Genomic DNA, 13,024 nt, shown 5'->3' on the forward strand with positions numbered 1-13,024 from the left:
ACCGGAGCCTAGCTACAGCCATGCTCGAGACCCCTCTCCATACATTCAGGCAGACCTCATGCATGAGGGTACCGGCAGAGGAACCCAGGTGTGTATAATCCCATCAACGGCCAACATCCAGAGACTTAAAAGCAAGCTCGCAGAAGATATCTTAGGACCTACTTCTCCCTCTGGGAGAAACTGGCAATCTTCTGAGAGTTTCCTGCCCACATGGGACTGCCTTGCAAGCTTCCCACGGTGTATTCATATGCAAAATCCAGTAACAAGCTGGATCTCATTCCCCTGACCCTGAAGAGCCCTCAGTGCAACATCCTTAGGAGGGCTGAGTCGAGACGGACTTCTAAGATCTCAGGGAAAGGACGAAATGAGATGTTACTGAGCCCGCCCGAGAAATTGGTGATTTACGGGATTTCGTGATCGTGATTTTTTTTTTTTTGGCTAGTGACTTGTCTTCTCATTTTCCTAACATTGTCTTTTTGAAACATGTTTTAATTTAATGAAATCCAATTTACCAGTAAATTCTTTCACATGTACCTTTGCTGTCATATGTAAAATAGTCATAGCTATACTCAAGACAAGTTAAATTTCCTCCTATATTATCTTTTAGGGATTTTATAGTTTTGCATTTTGTATTTACGTCCTATGGTCCATTTTCAGTTAATTTGTCTGACGGATATATGGTTTGTGACTAGATTCTTCTGCTTATTTATTAGTTTGCATTGGAAAGCCATTTATTTCAGTACCATTGTCTAAAGGACTATCTTTACTCCATTACTTGGTCTTTATGCATTTATCAAAGATCAGTTGCCTATATTTATGGGGTTCTATTTGTGGAGTCCTTGTTCTGTTTCAATTATTGATTTGATCTTCTTTTTAAATCTTTTTTTTTCTTTGCCAATAATACACTGTTTTGATCACTGCAGTTTTATAATGTCTTGAAGTCAGATCTTGTTGTATTGATTATCTGGATGTTTTTGCATTTTGGGAAGGAGATGGGATCCTATTAATAATGAACTCAGAACAGCAGGTGTAAACTAGGATTGTCCTGTGCAAATTGAAATCTACACTTTTAGAGCAACTGAAACTGAAATCCATTTAGTTTCCATGCCACATTAAAAAAATAACCCCCAGTTATTATGAGAGGAAAAAAGGGAAGAACAGGAATAGTGAGCAATTTGTGGTGGCTTTCGTCTTTGGGCATTAGAATGTTGAAAATCTAAGTGCAAACTTAAAATATCCAGTTGTTCTTCAACTTAAGATCTGGTGAAAATTTTTCAGCGTGAGTATTGTTTTCTTCAGTGATTTTAATTAGGATACTATTCTACTTGGTTATCCATGTGCTACTCGATCATAAAGAAGAAACTGCTCCTCTTGCATCATTGAGTTGAACATTGAGATTTGGAATGACTCAAAGCAGACCTACAAATATTGTGAAATTATTAACTGCCTTAACATAGGAAAGCCTTTTTGGCACATTTGTGGAGAGACGAAATTAACAATATTAATGTAGTGGTTAACAAGAAGTCTCACAATGGAGACATTACTGGTGCCTGCTCGAGCAAATCGATGAACAACTGGATGACAGTGACACTGTGCAACAATGTAGTGGTGCCAGATGTCTTTTTTTTTATAGGGGCCACACCTGATGGTGTTTGGGGTAACAGGGTCACATCTAGTGGTACTTGGGAGCCATTTGGTTCAGGGGACTGAACTCAGGGCCTCACGTGTGCCGTCTGTGTGCGCCTCTCTCACTTGCACTCTCGGCCTAGGAAGCTGTGTTTTAATAAACCTTCTTAATTTTATCTTAAAAATATTTTTGATTTTGGACCACACCCAGCTGTGCTCAGAGTTTGTTCCTGTCTCTGTGCGCAGAGATCTCTCTTGGTGGTCTCCCCAGATCTGGGGGTCTACACGCAAAGCAAGCACCCAAGTCGCTGGACTAGTATGCTCGTCCCTCTAGGAAGCTTCTTGTATCATGTGCATGGAATTGAATTCTTTCCAAGTGCTAAGTCTTTTTGTGAAATTCAGTATCTCTATTATATATATTATATATCTCTATTATATACCTGAAGACCAAATTCTGAGTCTTCTAAGTAAATGCACATTCAGTTAAAGCTTGGTCATTAAAATCATTTCAGGCACATAGAATGGCATGTATAATTTGTGACCATGCATAAACTGTGCCTATAACTTATAAATTTAGTATCAAAACTAAGTAGGAACTGCATAAAACTTCACTATAAAGCACTGTTAGTTCAATGCTTTTATTCTGATGGCTAGCTATAAAGAATCTCTTAAAACTCTTATAGTTCAATTTAATTTATACAAGAATAGAGAATTATCCTTTAGGATTTATTGCAAGGTATTTAAAAGGAGGGGATTGTTGTTCCTTTTCCTCAAGAAATTCGTTTAATTGCTCCAGACAGTCTGTTCACAGAGTTTTTCTTTCTTCCCAGGCTATGACTTAAGCTGTATTCGTTTAAGCTTTGCTCACTTTCATTAATTAAGACTCAGACCATTATGTACTGACATTCTAGTTCTTTCTAATTTAGCCTTTCTAAAATAACGCTTGTTAATAAGCAAAGCTCTAGATGATCAGAAGATAAAAATAATTTTGTGCTTCATTAACTATCAATCTTTGCTGTCTCAATTTTGTTGTTTTTAACATGGAAAATAATGATAGTTTAAAAAATATTTGCTCTTCTGAGCTATTTGTTATATATTATGGAGTCATTCTCGTGTCAGAAAGGGGTTATTTTTATCAATGCACTATCTCAAAGAAGGTTATAATACATGCTTTGTTTGATGCATATGTGCTGCATAAGTTCTTTTAAAGCTGAAAATTCTTGTTTCTCTTAAAGAATAGGTAAAAATCCCATTCCAACAGTCGTTTAAGTTGGTATAACATACCTTGAGGTAAAGGTTTAAGGTTTCTTTGACCAACAGAGATCCTTCTGTTGGAGTAACACTTTGTTCATTATTCGTGTGTTTTTCCTTTTTTGCAGCTGGGGAATTGAGCCCAGGACCTCAAGCACATGTATCTTGCGTTCTGCCATGATGCCAACATCTCCTGACCAACGCTTTATATTCCTTAATGGTTCTAAACATTTATAACCATTTGGCCAAACTTATAAATTTGTTATAAATGAAGAGATAGTATAGAAAATTGGTAGATAATATGTATATAGATTTCAGTTTTAATGCAGGTTGACTTAGTGTTTTTCTGATAATTTTTCTAAGTTTTCTTAGCACTTGTATCTGTTTGATGCAAGGCACCTCAGGAGATGTTTATCTTTTCTCTTTTTAATTAAAGAACAGAAAATAATGTTCTTTTACTTTATTTATTTTTTAAAATAAAAATTAAAAAATTAACTTTTCCCTCCTTAAAAATTGATTTACTACTGTTTTACAATACTACAGAATTTCAGGGGTTTAGTTTAATGCCTCTGTGTGTCACCATATCCACCATGAATGCTCAACTGTCATTCCTCCCTCAAAAGACCCCTCTACTTATTTTGCTGCTTTTGTTTCTCTCTGACCAACACGGTTTTCACTAGATCTAGGAGGGGTGTGTGTGTGTGTGTGTGTGTGTGTGTGTGTGTGTATGTGTGTGTCCTTTGTCACTGTTGCTACTGTTTCAGTGTGTGCAGGATCACACACATCCCTGTGGTGCTCACAGCTGTAGTTGTCCTTGATGGGCCCACGTGAGTTCCAGTGCTCACACAGCCAGGATGCCAGGATGCTCGCCTTTCTTTGCTGCTGTACTGCACGCGGACTACCAGCTGTTGGCATTCCTTGCACAGTTCTCTGCAGTGCCTGCTCAGGGTTGCCGTCGTCACCAGTGGTGCTCACATCAGGCTTCTCAAGACTCGGAACTCTGGGCTCTTGTGCTTGCACCTTTTCCAGTTGTGCTCACACACCCCTGGCCGTGATGTGGCCGGAAGGGTTCCTGGGGCTGGGGACCACGGGCCGTGAGCTCAGCCTGCAGTGCTGCGTGGGACACACTGGAGGTGGAACTCGAGCGGGGCTCTGAGCACGTTTGTTATTTCTTGGTCTTCTAGTGACTTATAGGCCAAATACGGGGAACCATTTAGTTCCTTATTTCACTAGGCACAATCACTTCAAGTTCCATTTATGCCAGAGGTGGGTTTCTTCACTGTTGAAGGCAGAGTAGCATTCCTTTGAGCTTATGGACACAGCTTCTTTAGTCAGTCATCTGCTAACACACATTTAGGTTCATGCCAAGAATATGTGCTCCTAGTCATGCGTTCCCCAAATTCCATGTAGCTTTATTTGCTCATGTGGCCATAGTATTCTATAAATAACTTTTCATGAACTGAAGAGATTGAGATTTATTTTGGACCTATACAGTTTAGGACGAGTTTATTTATTTATTTATTTTTATTTTTTATTTTTTGGGGGGGAGGGTCACACCTGGCGATGCACAGGGTTTACTCCTGGCTCTGCACTCAGGAATTACTCCTGGCGGTGCTCAGGGGACCATATGGGATGCTGGGAATTGAACCCGGGTTGGCCGCATGCAAGGCAAACGCCCTACCCGCTGTGCTATCGCTCCAGCCCCTAGGATGAGTTTATGATGGGGTACTTATCTTTAGGCATAGTATAGTTGGGACGAATGGAGACGCTACTGGTGCCCACTCAAGTAAATTGATGAACAAGGGGATGACAGTGATACAGTGATAGTATAGTTGGAAGTGTGCCAAATACAACTTTTCTCCATTGAGAAGTTCTAATGATGAGTTAGCACTACATTGATTTAGTAAAGACAGATTATGCCTTTTCCTAAAGGAAAGTTATACTGTTCTAGAGGACAGTAACTTACACAGAAAGGTTTTCTTTTGGCACTTAAGTAATTTAGTTGGAAATCTTTGTGAACAAATTCAAATATAAATTTATTTGAAATATATACTTTAATAATAATTTTTAACATGATTGGAGTCAGAAAACTTATAATTTATCATGGTTGAACATACTAATGATGGAAAAATGTTTTAAAAAGAATAAGCTCTTTAGCAGTTTTATTAAATTGGCAAATTCCAATGAAGGTGTAATACTAATTTGTTTTCTATGCAGCATCCTTAGTTTTTCCTGCTGGTAGAACTCTGCCCGCTTTTACTACAACAGACCTGGTAGGTAACTTATTTAAAACATATTTTAAAAGATAATGCCCCACTTTCAACAGTTGGTGGAAGAAATTCTGAGCATATTTGCAGTCCTCCAGATGACTGGGAAAAGATACAGTTCCGGATGGGGCGATAAAAGTAAGTGTTATAGCATAGAGGTACCAAAAGTTCAGGACTTTCAGAACTATTTTCTTTTTAAAAGCAGTGCTCAGGAGACCCGGGGCTACTGCTGGGATGCTTGGCCTGGTCGTACAGGCCTGAAGCTTTCAGGCTTGGGTCCAGCACTGTAGGGCAGGGCTGGGTAGTGCTGGGGTTACCAGGATCACTCTTGGTGGTACTAGGGGATCTTATGATACCTAAGATTGAATCTGGCATCTCTGCATGCAAACCAGTCTTTGAACTATTTCCCTGGTCCCAGAATTGATATTTCCTTGTCAGGTTTCCTAGAGTGGTCTGTTAGTATCTCCTAAGACTGTATATACAAGGCTAGGGAATGTCTGTGGTTTTTATTATTATTTTTTATTTTTTGTACTCAGGGTTTACTCCTGGCTTCATGTTTAGGCATCACTCCTGGGTTGGTGGTGTGCAATGCCTTAGCTTCCAGACTATCACTCTGGCCCACTATGTAGAGGTTTTTTTTTTTCCTTTTTGGGTCACACCTGGTGATGCACAGGGGTTACTTCTGGCTTTGCACTCAGGAATTACCCCTGGTGGTGCTCAGGGGACCATATGGGATGCTGGGAGTCAAACCTGGGTCGGCTGCGGGCAAGGCAAATGCCCTACCCACCGTGCTATCACTCCAGCCCCCACTGTGTAGTTTTAGTATATTGTGAAATATTATAGACATGGTGAATCATAAAGAGATAATTTTGATCCCGTATTTATTTCCTCCCCTCTAGGAGCTGAGCCACTGAATAGAGTTCATCCCACTACTTAAGTAGTTTCTTCCCCTCATTTACTTAGACACTTTTAACCCTTTGTGTAACAGAGGCTAGAGTATAAGTTTCTCCTCCACGAGGATTTGACAACAAGCAAATGATATTTCAGGTGCTGAAAGGTGGCAATGTTATGCGTGATGCGCTATCAGTAACAGTACTGTAAATCACAGCACTAAAACTTGCAAATAAAGTGCCTCTCACTACAGCAGACTGCTGAGGGGGTGGCACATAGTGTGGTGTGTATGTGTGTGTGTGTGTGTGTGTGTGTGTGTGTAGGGTGGGGACTTTGGTGGACACCAGTGGAGGAATTGGTGTTGAAACATTGTGTGTCTGAGCCCCAATCATGAATAACTGTCATTTCTCAGTGACAGAATTTAAAACATAAGACATTTAAACAGAGAAAAGTGAGTAGTTTGTAGCAAGGGAATGTATCATATTTTCTCTTAGCCTTTCTTCCATGATGTCAGTGCCATATAATCCACTAACAGTTTTCATTTTCTTTCAGTTCATGAACTACCTTTTTACCTTTCTTCTTTTCTCACCTCATCCAGTGATGCTCAGGCTTTACTTCCTGACTCTGCGCTCAGGGATCTCTTCTGGGGGGGTTAGGATGCAATAGGGGGTGTTGGGGATTGAAACAGGTTGGTGGTGAGCAAGGCAAGTGCCCTACCCACTGTACTCTCTCTCTGGCCCCCATGAACTACGGTTTTCAGGTTCAAAGTTTTAGTAGGCCAATTTAATCTCATTTGTTGATTGATACCAAGCAAACACTGCACCCCTCAGTAAGGTATTTGGGGAGAATGGTGTTGCTTTTAATAAACTAGTGAAGAAAACCCGCTGCCTTTGAAATGACTCAAAAGATCTTTCAAATATACCTGTAAAAAGTTAAAAAAAATTACAAAGTAAAAGTAAGAAGCTTTATACACTTAAGGATAATTATATTAAATTTTTAATTTATATCCATTTACAACTTTAGAAACATTTTTGGTGTTTGGGTCACACTTTGTAGTACTGAGGAATTTTTCTTTGCTCTGTGCTCAGGGATCACCCCTGGAAGGAGTTGGGGGGACTACATAGGGTACCAGGGATTGAACTCAGGTTGGCTGCTTGTAAGGCAAACCCCCTACCTGTTGCACTATCACTCCAGCCCTCCAAGTCTTTCTTGGCAATTATATTAGGGCTAGGGGTGTGGCTGAGTGTTTGAATTCATGCTTTGCATGTGCAAGGCTCTGGGTTCTAGCCTGGCATTGAAAAATACAAAACAAAAGTATACTAAAAAGCCTGGTAGATTTGCACTTGTGATCCCTTCCTTGCTGTACTGCTAGATGAGCTCTCTATTTTAATAAAAAAGATTACATTGATTTCAGAAAAGTAGAATTATTCTTGTAGTGTTTTTGTAATTAAAAAAATTAGTCTTTTAACTTCAATGGGCCTTTAGTTCCAGTCACTAATTAGTAATTAGTAGATGTAGCTCTATCACAATTTGATCTCTTGTTGATGGGCACTTAAATTATTTCTAATATTTTTTTCTAAAATGACACTCTACTAATTATACTTGTGGGCATGTTTTTGTGTGTATTATTGTCAGGTAATCAAAATAACTTCCTAGAAGCAGAATTTTTGGATAGAGATTATGCGTGTTTTTAATCCCAAAATTGCCCTCCAAAGGAATTGTACATTTGTAGTGACCCAAGATTTTGATTTTTATCCTGTCCTTATGAATATTGATTTTTGCTAATTAGTGTTTTAAATTTTTGTAGATCTAACTGACACAAAAGTGTTTGCTTTAATTTAGTATTTAAAAAATGCTGAGGGCCAGACCAGAAGGGTAACACAAGGGTTAGTGTGCTTGCCTTTCCCTGAGAACCACCAGGAATAGCTTCAGGAGTAGTTCCTGAGCACTGCTGGGTGTGGCCCCAAACCTCCCTCAAGGAAACGGGGGTTGAGTTATTTTCTAATAAAATGGACATAATAGCATGTGATCTTGAAAACACCATTCTAGAGCACATAATCTGAACAATTAAGGTTCTAACATGTGACTTCTTGAGAATCAGGGGTCCTGGCAAAGCAATGAAGTAGACAAGTTTCAGAAGCCAGTGTTTGTATTACTTATATTTAAGATTTTTTTATTTGTTTTTATTTTGGAGTAACTCCTGGCAGTGCTTTGGAGCTATTCCAGTTTGTTGCTCAGGGGTTTCTCTCAGCAGTGCTCAGGGGACCATATGGGGTCAGGGATTAGACCAGGTCTCCGCATGCAAAGCATGCACTGCCACTAAATGATACCTCTGGCCCCTGTATTTTGTATTTTAAGACTTACTGGCTTCTTTGCTAATAGCGATAGGATAAAATTCATTTTATCCTTAATAAGATGATCCAAACTCAATACTCAATTTTTGTTTTATTTAAAGAACTCAGTGCCAATATACAGTACCTGTATTGCAAAGCATAATGTCCCAAACGAGGGAGGGGGGGGAGAGAGAGACAGAGAGAGAGAGAGAGACAGTGACAGAGACAGAGAGAGACAGATAGATACAGAGATAGAGAGACAGAGACAGAGTGAGGAGAGAGAGACAGAGAGAGAAACAGAGACAGAGACACACAGAAAGAGACACACACACACACACACAGAGAGAGAGAGAGAGAGAGAGAGAGAGAGAGAGAGAGAGAGAGAGAGAGAGAGAGAGAAAATGTGCCTGCTGTAGAGGCAGACTGGGAGTCTGGGGTGGAAGGAGGGAAACCGGGAACGTTGGTGGTGGGAAATGTACACTGGTGAAGGGAGAGGTGTTGGGACATTGTTCTACTGAAACCCAATCATGAACAACTTTGTAACTGTGTATCTCACAGTGATTTAGTAATAATAATATATAACAATAATAACTAAACAACTTAGCCCTAATTTTGCTGTTGTCAAACTATTGTCCTGAACCAGATTTTTGGACTCTATGTGGAAAAAATAGATGCAAGCAAATGCCTTTTCTATTTTTATAATATAAATTTCTCATACTTAGGGCACCTCAAACTCCAGTGCAAGCTTTGCATTTCCTGGTTATCCCATTCATGTGCCGACAGGTGTGACACTACAAACTGCATCTGGTAAGAATCCAGTGTAGAAATATTTTGTTTTTGGAGTGGTACTGACTTCTGGATGTTAATGTTCATGATTCCATCAAACTGTTTACCGGAAGTTACTGACACCAGAGGGAAGGTCAATAAAACATATTTGATAATCAGTGGACAGTTGGTGCTAGACTCAGCCTGCCCTGTGTTTTCTTCCCAATTATATTTCCCAGTACTGGGAGATATGTATTCTTAAAAGCTTTAGGAAACTTTTAGAAGTGATTTTGCTAATCCCAGTCATTAAAGTCTTAGCAACACAAAATCACATCTCTGATCAAGAGGTGAGCAGCAAAGCAATAAACCTGAGCGTGCAAAGAGAGCTACGCACAACCCCGTTCCTCAAATTTCCCAGCGGCCTGTTGAGCATGAGTGTTCTTTTCTGAAAACGGCGATGGGAGCACCTGTACTGACAGGGTTTTCTGCTTTTCTAGGTCACCTCTATAAAGTCAACGTGCCGGTCATGGTGGCACAGAGCCCGGGCAGGGGGGGTTTCCTCCAGCCTCCGATGCAGCCCGTGTTTCAGCAGCTCGGGCCCCCTCCTGTTCTGCCGGCCAGCGTGCCTCGACTGGCCCCCTGCTTCCTCCAGGCGGCCACCGAGAAGGCCCCGCCGCCCGCAGTGCTGTACCCAGGCCCCGTGCCCAGGAAGCGCTCGGAAAGCGCCAGCGGGGACGTGCTGGTAGCCCGGGGCAGTGACCTTCGTGGCCTGCCCGAGGGCCTGCTGTGCCAGCCCGAAGGTCCTGCGTATGTCACCTACCCGGGGCTGGTGTTCCCGCCCCACGGGCCGCACGCTGACCCCAAGGAGCCCGGGCGCCAGCCTGCCCTGAAGCGCAGGATGCCCGCGAGTGATGTCAGCAGGCGGCCGGGTACCACCCAGGAGCCCGGGAAGGTACATTTGAGTCCCGCTCCTGGGGAGCGGAGCACGTGCTGGGCCGCTTCTTCCTAGATTACCCAAAAGCATGTATGTGGTTTCCCTGTAAAATAGTGTTTCTTGGGTTTGGAACAGAACCGTCAGTTCTTCAAGTACCCACACTCAGCATCGCTTTGCAATTTGGAACCAGATTCAATATTTCTTTAAAGACAATGCACTCGTTTCTCTGGGCTGCCTTTGCCCTCTCCCATATATTGGGATCATTTGTGTTTATTTGCAGATAAAATTGAAAAGAAAAACCCCATAAATTCATCCTAGTGATTAAATGACTATTTGAGGTAGTTGATCATCCTATCTAATAGGCAAAAACGGTTCAACTTTTTTTTCTTTTTCTCTACCGAATTTCCCCCAAATTTCCACGAGTAATGTTCACACATTAGGAATCATCTTGCTAGTAGATGTTTTGTTTCCTTTTTAGCTATTAAAATACTAATTATTTTTTTGAAGTATAAACTACCATTTTTTTCTGTTTAGTGTTTTTTTTTGGTAAGAGGGTGGCTTTTTGTTCACACCTGGCAGTGGTGGTGCTCAGGGATGGGCCAGTATGTTCTACAATCAGTTTAGTTTATACAATTTAATGTATGTGGCCAATAATGAAAGGTTTCTTAATAGTTTAGTGGCTCTCTAGAATAGCTATGCACATTGTAGCAATGTATAAATGTGCCCACACTTTCTGAAGTAGAAGGGGAAAGACATAGAAACAATGATGGCTAGTGAATGAAAAAAGTTATATCAGAAAGCTTTATTGGACCTCTTTCAGGATGTTTCAGAAGTTTGAAGCCTGCTCAAAGTATCGCAGTAAATCTGTTTTTGGTTTAGTTTGGGTCTGAGTATTTAAAATCGAAATGTTTTTTTGAGTATTTTCCCACTATATTTACATTACAATATATAGAATTTAAGAAATGTTAAACTCATGATTTAGGTAACACTGGATCTGAGGAAAAATGCAAATTAAAAAAATGTTCCCACCTTTTGTGATTTTTGGAGGTACTTTTTTCAGACTTTAGGAACTTTGCCGGTATTTGGTAGGATAATTTAAGAATTTAATCTACCGTTACTGATTAAGATTAAAGTACAAATTATCTTGTGCTCTCCTTTGATGTGAGGGAGTAGTTAATAGAGATTGTTCATGGGATAGTGGTTGAGAGCTTAAACTTTGTACATAAATGACTATTAAACAATAATTAATACAATTATTATAATTATATAATTTATATTATATATAGATTCAAATTCTAGGTTCACTTAAAAGCAAACCATGAAACTTGAAATATTCCTAACCCTGTTAAATATGTAGAGATGTATAGAGAGTTGTTATAACTTGGGAATCATGTAAATTTTACTGTAAAAAGTATATATTTTATACACTTGATACATCAGGTAAACTTTTCATATAACATCAGTCAAATATACTTTAGTAAACTAGAATATAAACTTGTCAAATAGGTCTTTGTCCCAAACACAAACATACATAATGATATTTTTTATGTTTTGTATTTACTGTAGGATACCTTTAAAATAGCAATCTGATAAAGTTTATGCTAGCATGCATTTCAAAAGGTGTGTAAAAAACTTATTTCTATAAGTAACTCTTTAGAAATTCATATGGTTTAAAACATGTCAAAGAAAGGTGGTTCTACTGTGTAGATTTCCAGAGATCTGAGTGATCCTTGTGATTCTTTGGTGCCTAAATATTTCTTACAGTACTGACACTTGTTTGTAAGCTCCTTTTTTGAAGCACATATTACTATGTATTTTATTCCATGAAGAATTTTGTTTTTCTAATTTTATAATGTAGAGAATTGGAAACTTGAGTCCTTCTGGAGTTTCAAAGGACAGCAGTAGGTGAACCGTGGGCCTGCCAGAGCATTTTCTTTAAGGCCCTTCTTATCTCTAGCCTGGCTTCCTCATGTCCTCATTTGTTCCTTCTCCAAAGATTGTCATTTTTATTGCTTTATCTTTTACTTATCTTTTCTGACTGCATCCACTCCCTCCTTCAGGGCCTCCTCTTTATCTGCCTCCACTATTCCCTAAGGACCAGCCTTAGCCCCTTTCTCTGCAGTTTTGCCTGGTCAGACTCACGCATGTCATGGTTTTAACCTGCATCTTGTTGCTGATGACTGTGTCTTTGATCACTCATCTCCTTACCTCATTCCCATGTCTGTCTGCCTTCTGGAAAGTTCTACCTGAATATCACAATGACTGCCTTTTGGTTCCCCAAGCTTCGGCCTACTCTTCTTACCTTCTTGCCCACTACTTGATTGGTATCATAAAACTGTGGGATTGCCCAGATCAATCGCGTTTCCTGCCTCTTTTTGCTTTTGTTATTCCCTCTGATTTATGCTTGGATTTTCTTCCCACCATCCTTTTCTCTGGCTAATTTCTGTTTATCCTCTATTATAACAAAAATTTTTAATCTTTCCCTTACCTTTTACTAGTGGATTAGCTGTATCTCTTCTGTGTCATCATGACATGTTAAGTATGTATCTTGTTCATAATATAGCTATAAATGACTTTCACATGGGCTGGAGTGATAGCACAGCAGGTATGGCGCTTGCCTTGCATGCGGCCGACCCAGGTTCGATTCCTCTGCCCCTCTCAAAGAGCCGGGCAAGCTCCTGAGAGTATCTAGCCTGCAAAGCAGAGCCTGGCAAGCTACTTGTGGCATATTCGATATGCCAAAAACAGTAACAAGTCTCACAATGGAGACATTACTGGTGCCAGCTCGAACAAATTGATGAGCAACGGGATGACAGTGACTTTCACATGTCCTGTTTGTATGGAGAGGCACAGTGAACTTTGTATGCCCAGCACCTTGGAATGAATATATATATGTGTGTGTGTGTGTGTGTGTGTGTGTATACATATATATATATACATATGTATATACTTAGAAT

The 13,024-nt window shown here is 40.0% G+C and overlaps 1 protein-coding gene across 1 annotated transcript in view; it reads left to right on the forward strand.

The window, feature by feature from the left end:
- GTF2A1L (general transcription factor IIA subunit 1 like) overlaps positions 1–13,024 on the forward strand; it is a 65,380-nt gene that overhangs the window by 10,299 nt on the left and 42,057 nt on the right. The window contains exons 4-6 of the mRNA XM_055123040.1: positions 5,095–5,150; positions 9,091–9,175; positions 9,631–10,085. Of these exons, the coding sequence (XP_054979015.1) occupies positions 5,095–5,150; positions 9,091–9,175; positions 9,631–10,085 (596 nt within the window). The remainder of the gene's footprint in view (positions 1–5,094; positions 5,151–9,090; positions 9,176–9,630; positions 10,086–13,024) is intronic.

Source organism: Sorex araneus, chromosome X (genome assembly GCF_027595985.1).
Source record: "Sorex araneus isolate mSorAra2 chromosome X, mSorAra2.pri, whole genome shotgun sequence".
In the NCBI taxonomy this organism is placed as follows: Eukaryota; Metazoa; Chordata; class Mammalia; order Eulipotyphla; family Soricidae; genus Sorex; species Sorex araneus.